The sequence below is a fragment of the Pseudorasbora parva genome, chromosome 6 (genome assembly GCF_024679245.1).
Source record: "Pseudorasbora parva isolate DD20220531a chromosome 6, ASM2467924v1, whole genome shotgun sequence".
NCBI lineage: Eukaryota > Metazoa > Chordata > Actinopteri > Cypriniformes > Gobionidae > Pseudorasbora > Pseudorasbora parva.
This window is the reverse complement of record NC_090177.1, coordinates 3,297,483-3,319,009: the sequence shown is the minus strand read 5'-3', so window position 1 is coordinate 3,319,009 and position 21,527 is coordinate 3,297,483. Positions and strand designations below refer to the sequence as shown.

The 21,527-nt window shown below is 43.8% G+C and overlaps 2 protein-coding genes across 3 annotated transcripts in view; one reads left to right on the top strand and one right to left on the bottom strand.

Annotated features, from left to right (window-relative positions):
• Positions 1–1,671: 1,671 nt before the first annotated feature.
• ftr92 (finTRIM family, member 92) lies at positions 1,672–20,842 on the bottom strand. Of its 2 annotated transcripts, none has more exons than XM_067445380.1 (7): positions 20,603–20,842; positions 19,196–19,450; positions 14,016–14,099; positions 12,917–13,150; positions 6,777–6,936; positions 3,158–3,217; positions 1,672–2,797 (listed from the first exon to the last, which is right to left on the bottom strand). In XM_067445380.1, the coding sequence occupies exons 1-7, from the start codon at positions 20,786–20,788 to the stop codon at positions 2,139–2,141; spliced, it is 1,638 nt and encodes a 545-aa protein (XP_067301481.1). In that variant the 5' UTR covers positions 20,789–20,842; the 3' UTR covers positions 1,672–2,138. The 2 variants fall into 2 exon arrangements, with proteins under 2 accessions (XP_067301481.1, XP_067301482.1); XM_067445381.1 differs by having other exon boundaries at positions 20,618–20,842.
• Positions 20,719–21,527, top strand: part of abcg2a (ATP-binding cassette, sub-family G (WHITE), member 2a) — a 41,164-nt gene continuing 40,355 nt past the window's right edge. The window contains exon 1 of the mRNA XM_067445373.1: positions 20,719–20,842. The gene's annotated coding sequence lies outside the window, so the exon portion shown is untranslated. The remainder of the gene's footprint in view (positions 20,843–21,527) is intronic.

The following is a 21,527-nucleotide window of genomic DNA, read 5'->3' as shown; positions in this document are numbered from 1 at the left end:
TTTGCCTGTGTTGACGTCTTTATTGAGCATGTGGTGAGCCAGGGGTCGTCAAACTCCAAAAAATTGCAAAAAAACACTAAAATATATCTGCCAGTAGCCATTACCGGGGCCAAGAAGACAGTAAGAGATGCCAACATGGCTGGGAGTGTCAGATTAACTGCAACAATGAGCCATTAAAGACCTTTTGAGTCTGTCAAATTATATACACAGTCAATAATAATGATTTAATGGTTCGCTTTTGGCCAGTAAGTGGCACAGTTATGACATTTATGTGGTTTGGTCGGAGTAAGGGAATAATGACACATGGAAAGTTTGGTGTCAATAATATGTCAAAGCATTGATACAGCCTCAAGAGTCATTTCGGCGTTATGCCTCAGCGCTATATTCGCCTACCGACACAAAATCCATAACTTTTTTTCGGCACGGTATGAAGATGATACGATTCGATTTTGGTGAAAATCGGACAAACGGTCTAGGACAAGTTCGAAAAAGTAGGTTTTGAACAAATAACAAAATGGAGGACAGGAAGGTTTTGCCAAATATGGCAACATCGGTATCTATGTTCTCAGTATAAGCAAAGGAATGTATTATGACCAGTTTCATTACAACAGGCCAATTTAATCAAAAGTTATTAGCATTTTTGTCAAATTTTGTTATAACTTTTGACCACAAGGTGGCGCTGCCCCAAATCTTTTGAGTACCTTCAGGTCATGGTGCCGAAGACGCATACCAAGTTTTGTAATGATATGCTAATGCATTTGTAAAATATAGTTTTTTTTGACCAAATTCAAAATGGCTGATGTCCAAAATGGCTGATATGTCAAAATTGGATATCTAATGACTCCGTGTGATTTTTGGTCAACGCATTCAGAAGTTACAAGCAAAAATGGCCCATTTTTGTATCTCCGGACCACTAGGTGGCACTGTGTTAAAACGCTGCAGATAGCCTCAGGTCATGGTTGGCATAACACACCAAATTTGGTCAGAATGAGATAAAGCGTTGCGGAGATACAGCCTCACGTTAATATTTGCAGGCACTACGTCAAGTTTGTTTGGAGGTTATTCGAAAACGAATTGACCAACTTTTTTTTTATTTCACTGTACCATTTTTGTGACTACTGCCTAGGAGGAATTTGAAAAAGTAGGTTTGGAAAAGGGTGGGAAATTCAGGACAAGTCAAAATTTGAACATGTGGTGGCTCTAGAGGGATTGAGTTAGAGACTCCAAATTTGCTATAGTGACAGGACAGACTGTCCTCTATGAGTGTGCCAAATTTCACAACTTATTACCGTATGGTTCTATGGGCTGCCATAGACTCCAGAGCAGAAGAAGAAGAATAGGAACGCCAACAAGAGGAGCCTTCACACCTTCAGTGATTAGCCCTTAAAAAGGGTCCATAGGACTTGTGTGCTTTATTCCAAGTCATACGATGCTTTGTGTGAGGAAAGACCCAAATGGAAGTCATTCTGGTGAGTAAATAATGACAGTGAACTATTCCTTTAATCAAAACTTGTCCCATACATGTATGAGAATTGAATTCCTTTGATTCAACATTAGATGACAATCAAAGACAATCACACTTTTGTTGTAAATGAAATGTGTAACGAATGTGAATGCCGAACAAATGCAATACCTTAAAACAAGAAAAGAAAACTTTTGCTGCACTGTTGGTAAAGCTATTTCCCTCTTGATTTATTTTTAATTCAGGACAACATTTATATTATGGATTATTTAGGACAGAGCAATTTCGTTAAAGGGATAGTTCGCCTAAAACTAAAAACTACCCCTTGATTTACTCCCCCTAAAGGTGCTTATGACATTCTTTCAGACGAATACAATCATTATATTAATATATTAAATAACTCTTCCAAGCTTTATAATAGCAGTCCAAAATGTGAAGTCCATCCATTATAAAAGTGCTGAAAAAAACATGGGCTAATTTTCATTTTGGTGAACTATCCTTTTGATAAACTTAATTTTCTAAGACACACCCTGACGAAGGCATGTAAAGCTGCAACGCGTAGGTGTACCTGTCACCGATTTTTAAATGTTTAAGCCATGAAAAAATAAAGGCTTTTTAACTTTTTCAACACACCCATCGAGTGCCTGGGACTACTTTTGCTACTAAACGTAATTTTCTATTTGAGACTTCTGGCATCTCGTTTTCCGCATCTGGGATTCTTGCTTCTCTTTGCCGTTTTTCTGTGTCTTTGGTTTGTCCTTGTCTCGTTGTTCTTGGCTCTTTTAACGACTTGCGTTGATTCGCCACCTTTCAGTTCACAAAATTTTGCAGTGGATCCCTGAAAGAGCCCAAATCCTGGGTAAAGGGGTTGCGTAAACCTGGTCTGCACTCTGTGTAGGAGGATCATGGTGTCGGAGACACTGTAGAAGGCCAGAAGTCCAGCCCGGTGGTCCAAATAAACCCCAATCCTGTGGGACAGGGGTACGTTGAGCTCCACCTCCTCGTTATTGTGCACTAGGGCATATCTGAATGAGGAACAGTCCAAACTCCAGGATTGCCTGTTGTACCCAAATCCACTGTCGTCGTCTTGCCCAGTTCTGCAGATGTCCTTGTAGGATACGGCGATGTCGGCGCCGAACTGCCCGGTCCAGATCATCTCCCAATAGCAGCGGCCTGTCAGACCTTCTTTGCTCAACACTTGGGCCCACCACTCAAATCTGTCCCGATGTTCTGGATATGATTCGGGCTCAATGCTGCAATCCACAGCCCGGTTCTGCTCCGTTAACCGGAGGTTCCTATGGGCTGTGTTTGGGTCCAGACTCAAGGCAACCAGAACTGATGGGAGATGAGAAACAAGGTGAGTAAGTACACTGCAAAAAATGCTTTTCTTCCTCAGTATTGTCGTCGTGTTTCTAGTCCAAACATCTAAACATTCTTAAAACAAGAAGTATTTACTAGACAAGCAAAAGTAATTGTCTTGTTTTGGGAAAAATAACTCAAAATGAAGAGAGTTTTTGCTTAAAATAAGATAAATAATCTGCCAATGGGGGGAGAAAAATAATCTTGTTTTCTGTTTGAATTAAGATTATTTTACGGCTGCCAGGCGGATTTTGCGCTGAACTGGTTTGTGATCCCTTTGCCTTTCATCTGGACAGTTTTGGTTATTATTAAATGTAAGCAAAAAGAATGACTTACACTGTAGAAAGTCCTCCCTCGTTTTGGGCTCTAGCGGCAGCAGGATCTTCTCTGCAGTCACTGGAGAGAATGGATTGGTTATTTGGGAATATGAAGACTTTCGCAAGGGGTGTAGGATTTCGTTAGTGAAGTGCCATGTAGCCCCTTAGGCTTTGAACATACTCTGCAAGAACAGAGACATTTTTTCGTTTTCTCAAGGTGGAAGGAACAAGAACAAAGTTCGTTCTGGCAGTACATTCATACTTCACGAGAAAAGCAGGTGCCGATCATCTGCGTTTCTCCGCATTAAAGGGTTAGTTCACCCAAAAATGAACTGTCTGTCATTAACTCCTCTCCCTAATGTCGCTCCACACCCGTAAGACCTCCGTTCATCTTCACACACAGTTTAAGATATTTTATATTTAGTCCGAGAGCGTATGCAAGTGTATGCACACTATACTGTCCATGTCCAGAAAGGGAATAAAAACATCATCACAGTAGTCCATATGAGACATCAGTGGGTTAATTAGAGTCTCTTGAAGCATCAGAAATACATTTGGGTCCAAAAATAACAAAAACTACGACTTTATTCAGCATTGGCTTCTCTTCAGGGTTTGTTTTCAATCCTTAAATAAAGATTCAAACGGTTATGAATCAGCGAATCAATCAATGATTCGGATCGCGTGTCAAACTGCTGAAATCACGAGACATTGGCGATCCGAATCATTGATCGATTCACTGATTCATTTGATGATTTGATGATGTTTTTATTCCCTTTCTGGACATGGACAGTATAGTGTGCATACACTTGCATACGCTCTCGGACTAAATATAAAATATCTTAAACTGTGTGTGAAGATGAACGGAGGTCTTACGGGTGTGGAACGACATTAGGGGGAGGAGTTAATGACAGACAGTTCATTTTCGGGTGAACTGACCCTTTAACAACGCCCACTTTAAATGTATGACCAATCGCACAATAGTTCTCGGACACCCGCAAGAAAAAAAGTTCTGCTCTGACGATGTGTCGAGAACTCCCAAACCAGGGCTACGAGAACAAACGGACGTCATTTTGTTCTCACCGTCCTGGGAGCGAGAGCTTTTTTCTCTGTTCTTGCGGAGTGTGTTGAAGCCTTTAGCAGAGTTGAGCCCCTCAAGCACACCTGCCTGAAAACGTTCAAGCAGTCTGGTTGTTTTTTTCAGGTGTGTTTGATAAGGGTTGGAGCTAAACTCTGGAGGAGTTAGAGTTGCCCATCACTACACTAAGGGGACATGGAAAAGATATGAGATGAGATGAAAATTTACATTTAAAATGCTTTTGCATTTCCCTGAGAAACTTTGTGTGGGGTTTTGTGGGGGAACGCTAAACTTCTGGAGGGAATGCATAGGCATTGAAATGTAATTTTTCTTTTGGGGTCTCTGTAGGATTCAGTGGGTACCAGTGATGTTCGGGTCAGTGTATAAACCGGCCGCACCCGACCGACGCTTTCACCCCCTGCTCGCAACTCGGACCGCAAAGAAGAAATATCGTACCCGACCCGCTTCCTGACCTGCATATTTTAAAAGTAGTAAATGTTCATCGTAGCGTCAATTTATTCATTTATTTTGTTTAATTTTCTTAATAGTTAAGATGCTGCATGTGTTTATCCAGTCTGATCAAAGTGTGTGTCTCTCCCCCTCTCAGAAAACACATCAATCTGACATTACTGAGCTATATGCGTTTAAAAGTAGCCAATTAAAATAGACCAGTGCCATTGCTCAGTTCAGCCAATCGGGCATTTGTCCACGTCTGGAAAGGGGTTAAAAGGGCTATAAGGTGCCGATGGGCCTACTTATTTTTAGCTATATTTCCTCTTGCTGTGTAGAAATAATATTGAATCAACCGTCCCAATGGCGTTTATATGACACGACAATTTGTATGTCATTTGGGCGTGCTATCAAGACGCATAATCGCACACACAGCCCCTAACCCTACCCATCACACACACACACACACACACACACTGCCCCTAAATCTACCCATCACACACACACACACACACACTGCCCCTAAATCTACCCATCACACACACACACACACTGCCCCTAAATCTACCCATCACACACACACACACACTGCCCCTAAATCTACCCATCACACACACACACTGCCCCTAAACCTACCCATCACACACACACACACTGCCCCTAAACCTACCCATCACACACACACACACACAAACACACACACACACAGCCCCTAAATCTACCCATCACACATACTGCCCCTAAACCTACCCATCACACACACACACACACACACACACACACACACAGCCCCTAAATCTACCCATCACACACACTGCCCCTAAACCTACCCATCACACACACACACACACACACACACTGCCCCTAAACCTACCCATCACACACACACTGCCCCTAAACCTACCCATCACACACACACACTGCCCCTAAATCTACCCATCACACACACACACTGCCCCTAAACCTACCCATCACACACACACACTGCCCCTAAATCTACCCATCACACACACACACACTGCCCCTAAACCTACCCATCACACACACACACACACACACACACACACACACACTGCCCTTAAACCTACCCATCACACACACACACACTGCCCCTAAACCTACACACACACACACACACACACTGCCCCTAAATCTACCCATCACACACACACACACACACACACACTGCCCTTAAACCTACCCATCACACACACACACACACACACACACACACACACACACACACACTGCCCTTAAACCTACCCATCACACACACACACACACACACACACACACACATACACACACACACACACACACACTGCCCTTAAACCTACCCATCACACACACACACACATACACACACACACACACACACACTGCCCCTAAACCTACCCATCACACACACACACACAATGGTTCGTTTCGGCGTAGACATACACACGGACAGCTCAAAATGCGCTCAGATATATTTACGCAGTTATGATGTCCTGTTGCTCTACGACTCGACCTGCGGAGCTGAATGTGCGCTCGCTCCTGGCCAGTGGATCTCGCAGTTAATTGTGTCTAGTACTATATGAATAACAAAGATTTAATTAGCATCTTTTTTTTCAAACGACCCGACCGACCGCGACCTGTAAATCATTCAGAATAGTTTTGGATGACTCCTAACCATCACTGGTGGGTACGGAGTCCATGCAGAGCTCTTCCAAATGTTTCAATAGGGGGGTTTGAAGCAATGCAACAAAACATTTCCGGTTCAGAAGAACCTTTCTGTGAGCAGTAAATAAGCATCTGATCTTGCATATTTGAATAATCTGAAGAACCGTTTGTGCAATGGAAATGTGAAAGTTCATCATAGATCTACTGACACCAAATACCTTTCTTTGTAAGAGTCCAGTTTTACTTTTGACTATAGGCCCACTTACTGTTCAGATAAAGCTGCTGAAATCCACCAATGATTAGGTCTCGCTGCTGTGCAACCCCTGGGAGTACTTATTGTTTTTGGATGTATGGAAGTTTTGTCCACAATGATCTAGTAGTAGTCCCATACTTTGACTACTAGATTGTTTTCAACCACATGTGTGGACCAAATTTGTTCATAAAACATTACCTGCTGAGAATATCTTGGTCATTTCCCGTCTCCAAATGTCCTCTATTTGTGCTGTTAATGAGGAGAGGGACTTGATCACGTCTCCAAAAGAGAACTGTGGATTAGTGGTTAGGCTGGGAAAGTCAGTACACTGAGAAGTCGGCCAGCGAGATTGGACCTCCTACGAGATTTGGATAGATAATCAGGAGTAAGAGTGCTACAGCAGATTAATCAGTTGTCCTATGGTATCCACTTTTATCCAAAGCGTCTTGCAGTAAATGGTTTGCTCGTCACAGGAATTAAACAAGCAACCCTATGATCACTGAGTCACTACGTCAACCAAGTCCTCAACGGCTGAAAGACTTTGATACCAATTGTTGATCATATATAACACATGCTTTATTTCAATGTATTTCTGGTCCTGGAGGGCCAATGTCCTGCAGAATTTAGCTCCAATTTTCACCAACGGTTGAACCAAGTTCGGGGTGCGAACTGCTGGGGAGCTCGGCTCCTCTAAATAAGGGTGCTTTCACACCTGCCTCATTTAGTTCGGTTGAATCGTACTAGAGTTTGTTTCCCTCTTTGGTGCGGTTCGTTTGGTTAGGTCTGAAAGTAGCAATCGCACTCGGGTGCGCACCAAAAGCGGACCAAAGGAGGTCTCGGTACACTTTCAAAACGAACTCTGGAGCGTTCGTTTGTGGTGAGAACGTGATCCGACCTCGAACAGAGCCGACTGCAAAAGTACTGATCATTTTTGGACTGAACCAGCTGCCGTAGCTGCGCTGACATTGTGTGCATGATATTATTACCTGATAGATCTTTGGCAATATTTTCGGGAAGATGAGCATGTCAAGAGTTAATAATTAATGCACGCCTCCTCTTGAAGTGACAAGTGATGTGCGCTCGTCTGCAGTGCATTAGAACGTTGTTTTCACGTCGCATCCGCGCTTCATTATAGAAATGTATTGTTTGCATACTGTGGTAAATACACACAGTGTAGTAGATTATGGCCAGGGACAAAACCAGCCCGCAGTCGTCTCTCCATAGTGTTATTATAGTTTGCTGGATTTGCCTCTTTTGTTGGAACTTTCCCACACCAAAAATTCTGACCAATCGAACAGCAGTTTATTTAATATACGTCATGGCCAATGAGTGATGTGGATGTGTCACGTGCCTGCGTTTTGGTTCGTTTCAACTGGTTCAGACCAAAGCAATCAGTGTGGTGTGAAAAGGAACCAAAAAAGCTGAAAAATGCAACAATAGCTGTGTCTCATTTCTGAAGGCTTTGTCCTCTGGAGGTCGCATTTGAGGGTGCACACGTCATAAGGCCGTCTCATTTCAAAAAAGTGAGTAGGACTCTCCAAATGCGACCTTCGAATGCGTCCTTCTTTCACAGGATTTCTGAGTGTGCATGAGGTGTATCCTTCACGGCTGGAGATAACCCACAATTCTTTGCGTCTCTATTAACAACCGTCATATTTTTTTTTTATATTATATGAAAAAACGGCACCACCGCCAGATATACATGCGAGCGTTTAAATGTGTTTAAATTAAGTAGTTCAAGCTTCTTTTTTTTTTTTTTTTTTTTAAGCTCTATTACCTCAAACAGATAGTTGTGGTAAACAGGATTACAATGCTTTAGTGCTTTTTAAACGTTTAGAACAGTACATTGCTGTCAAGACAAGAAACATTTCATAGTCATTTTCAAGTCATTCATATAACTGGCGTGAGAGCGCAACGAGGGCGAACTTGTTGGCATAGCAACGTGATACTTCCTGCCTGTGTATCCTACGAAGGACGTCTCGTTTAATTCTGATTGAGGACACTCCCTATACTGCATCCTACACAGGACGGGTCCTCCGGAGGACGCAGCCTTCGAAATTTAATGAAATGAGAGACAGCTCTTGTATAATTGTTTGCCCTTGGTTTGGACCAAATGAACCGACCTAGAGATGTGAAAGCACCCTAAGACATGGGCTCCCCTGAAAACGTGAGTTGTGACATTTTGGGTGGTGTCAAAAAATATTGACAGTGGCCAGTTGCATAAACCAATAAAACTAGTCTTAAAAGTAAGTCACCTAATTTTTTTTCTTTAAGACTGGTCCTTACTTTCTAAAATCAGTTACATAACATGGCAGATCGGTTCAATTTGAGTTAGAACAGTAAGCCTGATTACATTTAGACTACTTGCTAGTTGGACAAATTATTGCTTAAAAAACAGTCTTAACATAGTGACCATAGTGACTTAAAAAAGTCAACCTTCAAATAATTATGTTCAGTTCTGCACTCAATACTTGCTGGGGAATCGTTTAGCAGAAATGACTGCTTCAGTGCGGCGTGGCATGGAGGCGATCAGCCTGTGGCACTGCTGAGGTGTTCTGGAGGCCCAGGAGGCTTCGATAGCGGCCTTAAGCTCATCCAGAGTGTTGGGTCTCGCGTCTCTCAACTTTCTCTTCACAATATCCCACAGATTCTCTATGGGGTTCAGGTCAGGAGAGTTGGCAGGCCAATTGAGCACAGTAATACCATGGTCAGTAAACCATTTACCAGTGGTTTTGGCACTGTGAGCAGGTGCCAGGTCGTGCTGAAAAACCAAATCTTCATCTCCATAAAGCTTTTCAGCAGATGGAAGCATGACGTGCTCCAAAATCTCCTGATAGCGAGCTGCATTGACCCTGCCCTTGATAAAACACAGTGGACCAACACCAGCAGCTGACATGGCACCCCAGACCATCACTGACTGTGGGGACTTGACACTGGACTTCAGGCATTTGGGCATTTCCTTCTCCCCAGTCTTCCTCCAGACTCCGGCACCTTGATTTCCGAATGACATGCAAAATTTGCTTTCATCCGAAAAAAGTACTTTGGACCGCTGAGTAACAGTCCAGTGCTGCTTCTCTGTAGCCCAAAAGTGTCTTGACCTGGGGAATGCAGCACCTGTAGCCCATTTCCTGCACACGCCTGTGCTCGGTGGCTCTGGATGTTTCTACTCCAGACTCAGTCCACTGCTTCCGCAGGTCCCCCAAGGTCTGGAATCGGTCCTTCTCCACAATCTTCCTCAGGGTCCGCTCACCTCTTCTCGTTCTGCAGCGTTTTTTGCCACACTTTTTCCTTCCCACAGACTTCCCACTGAGGTGCCTTGATACAGCACTCTGGGAACAGCCTATTCGTTCAGAAATGTCTTTCTGTGTCTTCCCCTCTCGCTTGAGGGTGTCAATGATGGCCTTCTGGACAGCAGTCAGGTCGGCAGTCTTACCCATGATTGCGGTTTTGAGTAATGAACCAGGCTGGGAGTTTTTAAAAGCCTCAGGAATCTTTTGCAGGTGTTTAGAGTTAATTAGTTGATTCAGATGATTAGGTTAATAGCTCGTTTAGAGAACCTTTTCATGATCTGTATGCCAAAATCATCAGTATTAAAACAACAAAAGACCTGAAATATTTCAGTTGGTGTGCAATGAATCTAAAATATATGAAAGTTTAATTGAAATCATTACATTATGGAAAATAATGAACTTTATCGCAATATGCTAATTTTTTGAGAAGGACCTGTAGTTAAATGGAGGAATTATGGTTTTCTTCTGCACCCTGATGAGTAACTTTAACCATTGTTCAAGTCAACTCAAAGACAGCCGGGTGCTTTGTTTTTAGACTATTTGTGGGTGGCTTTTTGAACTATCAATTCGTGTCGATGGTGTCAAAGCTATCAAAGATGTCTATCAGTGATTGTATATTAAGAGTAGGGACAAATTTGTGAGCAATTTGTTTTGTGATTTCACCGGAAAGAATAGAGTCTCTCTCCACAATGGCATTAAGCGGTAGATTGACGTGCTCGTCTGTGTGTGTGAAGACGTGAAGACAGCCAATAGAGAACGTAAACCCCGCCTACTTTAATTTAATTCGCCATCTCAATCATTTTGACATTGACGAGCGCTGTTAGACGTGAGGCAAACCAGACTAAAATGTAACTTTTAAACCTTTTTGACATCCTAACATACAGAGCGCTGCGTTATGAAGTGAAGCAGAGCAGTACTCTTCCGCTTTTGCAGGAATATTCAAGTCCACTTTTGAGGTCTCCCCCCCCCCCCCCCCCCCCAAAAAAAAGAGAAAAAAAAAGGGCTCCTCCAAAGGCCACGTTATAGTTCAAACACTGAACATATCTGCCTAAAAGATTGTGGTAATCCTTGATTGGTTTGCAGAGCTGGACAGTAACTAAGCACATTTACTTGAGTCAAAAAGTACACTTTTTGAGTATCTGTACTTTACTTGAGTATTAATTGTTTCGTGAAACTTTGACTCTAACTTCACTACATTTGAAAGACAAATATCTTCCTTTTTACTCCACTACATTTCTATCAAGGTCCTCGAAGTCGAAAGTCGTTTCTGTCGCAGCTTTGAAAGTCAGTGGATGATTTTTTTCTTCTTTAAAAGGTTTTTTGTTGCTGTTGTTGCAGACAGTCTATCAGGAATCACTCTTGTAGAGTCATGTAAAGTTTCCCAGCATTGTTTGAACACTGATCATAGCAAAATGGAAGAAGACGGTTCCTCGGCGCAGTGTGTGCACTCATAGCCATACTTTGAAAGTATGTTTCAGTTTAAAAAAAAATCAAGATTAGTTTAGTTGGCACACACTTGGTGCATGTCTTATAAAATATTAAAAATATAAACATCTGGGAGAAAGAGAAGAGTAAAGTTGGGAGAATATCAGATGTGTATCAGTGTATTGGATCCGTGCATTCGGCCTTAAAGTGACAGCAGCTTGATAAAGAGCTTTGTAAGTTTTCTACAAGTATTTAAATGAGTTTAAAGGGCGGGTGAAACACTCAGTTTCAGTCAGTGTCATGTCAATCTTGAGTACCTATAGAGTAGCATTGCATCCTGCATATCTCCGAAAAGTCTTTATTTTTTTTATAATTATATAAGAAAGATGCGCTGTTCCGAGTCTTTCCGAAAAAAGCCGAGCGGGTGGGGGCGTGTCATGTGAGCGGAGCTAAATAATGACGTGTGCAGCAGCGCGCTGCAGTGAGGAAAGTGATTCGCTCTGTGAGGAAAGTGATTCGCCCGCCGCGTGAGGAAAGTGATTCGCTCAGTGAGGAAAGTGATTCGCCCGCCGCGTGAGGAAAGTGAGTCGCTCTGTGAGGAAAGTGAGTCGCTCTGTGAGGAAAGTGAGTCGCTCTGTGAGGAAAGTGAGTCGCTGTGAGGAAAGTGAGTCGCTCTGTGAGGAAAGTGAGTCGCTCTGTGAGGAAAGTGATTCGCTCAGTGAGGAAAGTGATTCGCCCGCCGCGTGAGGAAAGTGAGTCGCTCTGTGAGGAAAGTGAGTCGCTCTGTGAGGAAAGTGATTCGCTCAGTGAGGAAAGTGATTCGCCTGTTGCGTGAGGAAAGTGAGTCGCTCTGTGAGGAAAGTGATTCGCCCGTCGCGTGAGGAAAGTGCTAATACAGATCGACCGCCGGCCTATCAGTGGGTAAGTCAGTAGCTACTGGTTATATCACCTGTTTAGCATCCTACAAGCCAGCGCTTTGATGGGCGTAGCCTGTTACTTTCGCTCTCTCCCTCGCTCTCTCTCACGCGCTTCCGGTAGAATTGTCCGTAAGGCCCATACAAGGAAATTCCGCCCCCATTAACGTCAAAGGGGACGCATGATCTCAAAAAACGCCGAAACTTATGACTAACCGGAAGTAGTATTTTTGACAAAGAAATACTCCCATCAAACGTCCACCTTAACTTTTGAAACTTTGTCTATGTTTAGTATGGGATTCCAAGTCTTTAACAGTGTAAAAAGATCAGTATGCATGAAACAGCATTTCACCCCCCCTTTAAGTTAGTCGTATGCTAGTATGTCAGATGGAGCGTCACTGACTGGATTAAACCATGATGGCATAATGTGCATTTATACAACAATAATAAAATAATGCGGCGACATAAAAAAGGACATTTACTTTTGATACTTAAATCCTTTTGAAAACAAATACTTCTGTACTTTTACTCTAGTAAAAATCAGTTTTTAGAACTTTCACTCGTAACGGAGTAATATCTGACCAGTAGTACTGTTACTAAAGTAAAAGAGTTGTGTACTTTGTCCATTTCTGTTGGTTTGGGTGAGATTATTTGCGGTTGGAGATAAACTTTGCAGGACAGTGGCCCTCCCTGGACACCCCTGTGTTACCTGGAGGAAATGGATGTGATCCTCAATATGTGAAAGCTGCTCCAGTTCAGACTGCTTTCTCCTCAGCTTTGAGATCTCCTTTTCCAGACCTTCCAAATGTCCCTGAATTCGGCCCAACTCTGTGGTCTTCTGAGTTTGGACTAGCGCGATCATCTCCGTGTGGCTTCTCCGTATAAAGCCAAGCAGTTTGGTAAAGATCCTATCACCTTCTTCCTCTGTGGCTTGACCCAAGTTCTGTTTATGGACATATAGACAGATCTACTTAAAGGGATAGTTCACCCAGAAATGAGCCAGTGATGTTTATCTGCTGACCCCCAGGGCGTCCGAGATTTAGGTGTGTTTGTTTCTTCAGGAGAACACAAATGAAGATTTTTAACTCAACCGTTGCTCATGTAATGCATGTCAATGGGGTGTATTTCTATAAGAGTAAAAAACACACACACATACGAATCCATATTAAACCCTGAGGCTCGTGGAGACACACTGATGTCTGAAGACACGAAACGATCTTTTTCTGCCAGAAACACAACAGTAATTGTGTTATTTTATACCTCATATCAGACGAATCTCATCTAGTATTCCTTCAGCCGAATAAAGTTAAAATACCGCCGTGATCATTGATAAATTTACATAGATGCCTCATTCGACCGATCCGCACAGGCACTAATGAGGAATCTACCGTATATATACCGCATATATAATGCATATATATAACATCGGTATTTTGACCTAATTCGGTGGAAGTAACAGGTTTAATATAGATTCGTATATGTGTGTGTTTTTTACTCTCATAGAAATACACCCTATTGACATGCATTATACGAGCAACAGTTGAGTTAAAAATCTTCATTTGTGTTCTCCTGAAGAAACAAACACACCTACGTCTCGGACACCCTCGCGGTCAGCAGATAAACATCACGTGCTCATTTTTGGGGGAACTATCCCTGTAAGCATTTTTTCGGTTGTAATTTTTGTCCCATCTTCCATTGTTCAGGGTTCAACTCGCTTTGGGAATTCAACCAATGGCTTATAGTTTCTGCCTATTAATTTTAAGGTAAAATAAAGTGTTCAGTAACTTTAAAATGAACCAGAAACTTACCCTGAGGGTACCTGCAGCCTTTTGGATTTCCTTCAGCTCAGTCTCTCGACCCCTAACCATCTGCTTGGACTTTTCCAGCTGCCTCTGGGAACCATTGGACAACAAGACTTGTCAATCAGCTCCCTCGGTTGTGAATTGGTATATAGTGTGCACTGGTAAGGACACTGGCTCACTACATATTGGGACACCGATGAGTCTTTCCAGCGACATGGCAACGTAATTACTGGTATGTCTGAACAATAGCAGACCTGATTTCTCAAATGTATTCATTGGGTTGAGAAGAGTAAACTTAAATTAAACAAATAAGTTCAATCAAATTAGGTTTTATGAGTGTTTTTATTAACTTTTTTCTTAGACGTTTTCAAAACTGACAAATTTTAAGTAATCTGATTTTTTCCCTTTGTTTTGATTGTTCCCTATCCGCTATATAGTGCACTGTCTGATTGTTCCCTATCCCCTATATAGAGCACTGTCTGATCGTTCCCTATCCCCTATATAGAGCACTGTCTGATTGTTCCCTATCCCCTATATAGTGCACTGTCTGATCGTTCCCTATCCCCTATATAGAGCACTGTCTGATTGTTCCCTATCCCCTATATAGTGCACTGTCTGATCGTTCCCTATCCCCTATATAGAGCACTGTCTGATTGTTCCCTATCCCCTATATAGAGCACTGTCTGATCGTTCTCTATCCCCTATATAGTGCCCTGTCTGATCGTTCCCTATCCCCTATATAGAGCACTGTCTGATTGTTCCCTATCCCCTATATAGAGCACTGTCTGATTGTTCCCTATCCCCTATATAGAGCACTGTCTGATTGTTCCATATCCCCTATATAGTGCACTGTCTGATCGTCCCCTATCCCCTATATAGAGCACTGTCTGATTGTTCCCTATCCCCTATATAGAGCACTGTCTGATCGTTCTCTATCCCCTATATAGTGCCCTGTCTGATCGTTCCCTATCCCCTATATAGAGCACTGTCTGATCGTTCCCTATCCCCTATATAGAGCACTGTCTGATTGTTCCCTATCCCCTATATAGAGCACTGTCTGATCGTTCTCTATCCCCTATATAGTGCCCTGTCTGATCGTTCCCTATCCCCTATATAGAGCACTGTCTGATTGTTCCCTATCCCCTATATAGAGCACTGTCTGATTGTTCCCTATCCCCTATATAGAGCACTGTCTGATTGTTCCCTATCCCCTATATAGTGCACTGTCTGATCGTTCCCTATCCCCTATATAGAGCACTGTCTGATTGTTCCCTATCCCCTATATAGATCACTCTGATCGTTCTCTATCCCCTATATAGTGCACTGTCTGATCGTTCCCTATCCCCTATATAGTGCACTGTCTGATCGTTCCCGAACCCCTATATAGAGCACTGTCTGATCGTTCTCTATCCCATATATAGTGCACTGTCTGATCGTTCCCTATCCCATATATAGTGCACTGTCTGATCGTTCCCTATCCCCTATATAGAGCGCTGTCTGATCGTTCCCTATCCCCTATATAGTGCACTGTCTGATCGTTCCCTATCCCCTATATAGTGCACTGTCTGATCGTTCCCTATCCCCTATATAGAGCACTGTCTGATCGTTCCCCATCCCCTATATAGTGCCCTGTCTGATCGTTCCCTATCCCCTATATAGTGCACTGTCTGATCGTTCCCTATCCCCTATATAGAGCACTGTCTGATCGTTCCCTATCCCCTATATAGTGCACTGTCTGATCGTTCCCTATCCCGTATATAGTGCACTGTCTGATCGTTCCCTATCCCCTATATAGAGCACTGTCTGATCGTTCCCTATCCCCTATATAGTGCACTGTCTGATCATTCTCTATCCCATATATAGTGCACTGTCGGATCGTTCCCTATCCCCTATATAGTGCACTGTCTGATCGTTCTCTATCCCCTATATAGTGCACTGTCTGATCGTTCCCTATCCCCTATATAGAGCACTGTCTGATCGTTCCCTATCCCCTATATAGAGCACTGTCTGATCGTTCCCCATCCCCTATATAGTGCCCTGTCTGATCGTTCTCTATCCCCTATATAGTGCACTGTCTGATCGTTCCATATTTCCTATATAGAGCACCGTCTGATCATTCCCTATCCCCTATAGTGCACTGTCTGATCGTTCCCTATCCCCTATATAGAGCACCGTCTGATCGTTCCCTATCCCCTATATAGTGCACTGTCTGATCGTTCCCTATCCCCTATATAGTGCACTGTCTGATCGTTCCCTATCCCCTATATAGTGCACTGTCTGATCATTCTTTATCCCCTATATAGAGCGCTGTCTGATCGTTCTCTATCCCCTATATAGAGCACCGTCTGATTGTTCCCTATCCCCTATATAGTGCACTGTCTGATCGTTCCCTATCCCCTATATAGAGCACCGTCTGATTGTTCCCTATCCCCTATATAGTGCACTGTCTGATCATTCCCCATGCCCTATATGGAGCACCGTCTGATTGTTCCCTATCCCCTATATAGTGCGCTGTCTGATCGTCCCCTGTCCCCTATATAGAGCACTTTCTGATCGTTCCCTATCCCCTATATAGTGCACTGTCTGATCGTTCCCTATCCCCTATATAGAGCACCGTCTGATTGTTCGGCAGTGGGGCGGCAGTGGTTCATGTAGGTTGTCTACAAACCAGCAGGTTGGGGGTTCAATCCCCGGTTCCACCAGACCAAGTGTCGAAGTTTCCATGAGCAAGACACCTAACCCCAGCTGCTCCCGACGAGCTGGATGGCGCCTTACATGGCTGACATCGCCGTCGGTGTATGAATGGGTGAATGTGAGGCAAAAATGTAAAGCGCTTTGGATAAAAGCGCTATATAAATGCAGTCCATTTAAATGCAGTCCATTTGTTTCCTATTCCCTATATAGAGCACCGTCTGATCGTTCCCTATCCCCTATATAGTGCACTGTCTGATCGTTCCCTATCCCCTATATAGAGCACTGTCTGATCGTTCCCTATCCCCTATATAGAGCACCGTCTGATTGTTCCCTATTCCCTATATAGAGCACCGTCTGATCGTTCCCCAGACCCTATATAGTGCACCGTCTGATCATTCCCTATCCCCTATATAGAGCACTGTCTGATCGTTCCCTATCCCCTATATAGTGCACTGTCTGATCGTTCCCTATCCCCTATATAGAGCACCGTCTGATCGTTCCCTATCCCCTATATAGAGCACCGTCTGTTCGTTCCCTATCCCCTATATAGAGCACCGTCTGATCGTTCCCTATCCCCTATATAGAGCACTGTCTGATCGTTCCCTATCCCCTATATAGAGCACCGTCTGATCGTTCCCTATCCCCTATATAGTGCACTGTCTGATCGTTCCCTATCCCCTATATAGAGCACCGTCTGATCGTTCCCTATCCCCTATATAGAGCACCGTCTGATCGTTCCCTATCCCCTATATAGTGCACTGTCTGATCGTTCCCTATCCCCTATATAGAGCACCGTCTGATCGTTCCCTATCCCCTATATAGAGCACCGTCTGATCGTTCCCTATCCCCTATATAGTGCACTGTCTGATCGTTCCCTATCCCCTATATAGTGCACTGTCTGATCGTTCCCTATCCCCTATATAGTGCACTGTCTGATCGTTCCCTATCCCCTATATAGAGCACCGTCTGATCGTTCCCTATCCCCTATATAGAGCACCGTCTGATCGTTCCCTATCCCCTATATAGAGCACCGTCTGATCGTTCCCTATCCCCTATATAGAGCACCGTCTGATCGTTCCCTATCCCCTATATAGAGCACCGTCTGATCGTTCCCTATCCCCTATATAGAGCACTGTCTGATCGTTCCCTATCCCCTATATAGTGCACTGTCTGATCGCTCCCTATCCCCTATATAGTGCACTGTCTGATCGTTCCCTATCCCCTATATAGAGCACTGTCTGATCGTTCCCTATCCCCTATATAGTGCACTGTCTGATCGTTCCCCAGCCCCTATATAGAGCACTGTCTGATTGTTCCCTATCCCCTATATAGTGCACTGTCTGATCGTTCCCTATCCCCTATATAGTGCCCTGTCTGATCGTTCCCCAGCCCCTATATAGAGCACTGTCTGATTGTTCCCTATCCCCTATATAGTGCCCTGTCTGATCGTTCCCCAGCCCCTATATAGAGCACTGTCTGATTGTTCCCTATCCCCTATATAGTGCACTGTCTGATTGTTCCCTATCCCCTATATAGTGCACCGTCTGATCGTTCCCTATCCCCTATATAGAGCACTGTCTGATCGTTCCCTATCCCCTATATAGAGCACCGTCTGATCGTTCCCTATCCCCTATATAGTGCACTGTCTGATCGTTCCCTATCCCCTATATAGTGCACTGTCTGATCGTTCCCTATCCCCTATATAGAGCACCGTCTGATCGTTCCCTATCCCCTATATAGTGCACTGTCTGATCGTTCCCTATCCCCTATATAGAGCACCGTCTGATCGTTCCCTATCCCCTATATAGTGCACTGTCTGATCGTTCCCTATCCCCTATATAGAGCACCGTCTGATTGTTCCCTATCCCCTATATAGTGCACTGTCTGATCGTTCCCTATCCCCTATATAGTGCCCTGTCTGATCGTTCCCCAGCCCCTATATAGAGCACTGTCTGATTGTTCCCTATCCCCTATATAGTGCCCTGTCTGATCGTTCCCCAGCCCCTATATAGAGCACTGTCTGATTGTTCCCTATCCCCTATATAGTGCACTGTCTGATTGTTCCCTATCCCCTATATAGTGCACCGTCTGATCGTTCCCTATCCCCTATATAGAGCACTGTCTGATCGTTCCCTATCCCCTATATAGAGCACCGTCTGATCGTTCCCTATCCCCTATATAGTGCACTGTCTGATCGTTCCCTATCCCCTATATAGAGCACCGTCTGATCGTTCCCTATCCCCTATATAGTGCACTGTCTGATCGTTCCCTATCCCCTATATAGAGCACCGTCTGATCGTTCCCTATCCCCTATATAGTGCACTGTCTGATCGTTCCCTATCCCCTATATAGAGTACCGTCTAACTAAAGTAAAAAAAGTCAAATCACATGCAACCACCCCTTTAAGGGAGTAACGCAACATTGTAATGCATTAGTTTTCTAAATAACTTTCCCCAACCCTGATTATCGGACTGAAGGTGACCCAATAATACCTGTTTGTCTGCTCGTTCTGTAGCAGCCGAGACCATCTCGTGTCCTTTGTGTTTCGAGTCCAGCATGCAAAGGCTGCAGATGCACTGGTGGTCAGTGCGGCAGTAAACCTCCAAGAGCGTCTGATGTTCGCGGCACATCTTCCCCTGCAGCTGTCCTGTAACCTCCACAAGTGTGTGTGGTGTTTGTGACACATCTTTCCCCGCACTCAGGTCGTCGTGCACCTGAGTCTCGCAAGACGTCCCGACGGCTTCACACTGCAAAAAATGCTCTTCTAACTCAGTCATTTTGTCTTGTTTCCAGTCTAAATATCTAACAAATTTTAATCAAGATACATTTACTAGATCAGTAAAAGGTCATAAGATATTTTTTCTTGTTTTGTTGAAAATAAAATCAAAATGAAGTGAGTTTTTACTTAAAACAGGCGAAATGATCTGCCAGTGCCAATGGGGTGATATATGGCCCTGGGTGATAAAAATAATCTTATTTCTGATTGGGACGGAATCAAGAAACAAGGTTTCAAACAGAAATAAGATTATTTTTCTCACCCCATTGGCAGATCATTTCGCCTGTTTTAAGCAAAAACTCTCTTAATTTAATTTCTCTTAATAAAATATCTTATGTCGTTTTACTTGTCTAGTAAATGCATCTTGATTTATGAATATTTAGATATTTGTACTGGAAACAATAGGTAGAGGACTCAAGCAACTACACTGCAAAAATGCTCATCTTACTCAGTAATTTTGTCTCGTTTCTAGTCTAAACAGGGACGGACTGGGGCTAAAAAACAGCCCCCCAGATAGGCCCATCATCCGGCCACTCGCCCCTAGCCGTGCTCAACAGACACTGTACTTGGCCCTCTTTTCGTTAACTTTTTCCCATCCACCTTTCTCCTTACGTTTTCTACTAGCCATTCTGCCGCGATTTGATTTCGGAAATCCGGGGACCAATCACAAACTGGCTAGTAGGCCGACTCGTCTTCCTCAGGTTTTTTGTTGTTGTTGTTGATTTTGCACGTAGCAGTAACGTTATATAAGTGATCGTATTAGTGCCCCTACTGATAGCTGTTCATATTGTGTTATATTAGACTTCTTTATTTCTTTTTTTGCCGACGGCCGTTCTGGACAGTGTCCAAATATCTAATAATTCTTAAATCAAGATGCATTTACTAGATAAGTAAAATGACATACGATATTTTTTCTTGTTTTGATGAAAATCAAATCAAAATGAGAGTTTTTGCTTAAAACAGGCAACATGATCTGCCAATGGGGTGAGAACTTGTTTCTGATTGAAATAAGGTTATTTTTCTCACCCCATTGGCGGATCATTTTGCGTGTTTTAAGCACAAACTCGCATCATTTTGATATTTTCCCACCGAATACAAGAAAAACTCTCTCATGTCATTTTACACAGTCGCGCTCCACCTCCTCTTTCTCGTCCGTCTGCAGTCCGGTCCTCTCCAGCCGCTCCGTAACCCAATCCACGGGTTCCCCCGGTTCCGTCCCGCACCGAGCGCAGGTGCTTTCACTCAGGTCCTGGAGGCAAACCGAGCACACGAGTGGACCCTTCTCATCTGCCATTTGCATGGAGGACATGGAGCTCTGTGTTAAAGGGAGTTTCGCTTTCTTTTCCTCATGTGCTGTATGTGGGTGGGTCTCGCTAATGTGTGTGTGTGTGTGTGTGTGTGTGTGTGTATGTGTGGCCACACAGATAAAGAGAGACACGACCGAGCAATGCTTTATAAACCTAAACGCAGAGAGACAGACGGTTGCGTCCCGGTGTGGTTAGAAAAATAATTCCAGACTAACTAGTTTGGCAGATATTCTGAATAACCTACAGGCGAGATAGCACGCGGTTATGTAAAACACGAGTTTTTTAGACTGTCATTAGTGTGTGTGTGTGTGTGTGTGTGTGAGTGAGAGATATGGGTAGGTTCAGGGGCTGTGTGTGTGTGTGTGTGATAGGAAGGTTTAGGAGTAGGGGCTCTGTGTGTGTGTGTGTGTGTGTGTGTGTGTGTGTGATGGGTAGGTTTAGGGGCAGGGGCAGTGTGTGTGTGTGTGTGTGTGTGTGTGTGTGTGTGTGTGTGTGTGTGTGTGTGATGGGTAGGTTTAGGGGCAGGGGCAGTGTGTGTGTGTGTGATGGGTAGGTTTAGGGGCAGGGGCTGTGTGTGTGTGTGTGTGATGGGTATAGGTTTAGGGGCAGGGGCTGTGTGTGTGTGTGTGTGTGATGGGTAGGTTTAGGGGCTGTGTGTGATGGGTAGGTTTAGGAGCAGGGGCAGTGTTTGTGTGTGTGTGTGTGTGTGTGTGTGTGTGATGGGTAGGTTTAGGAGCAGGG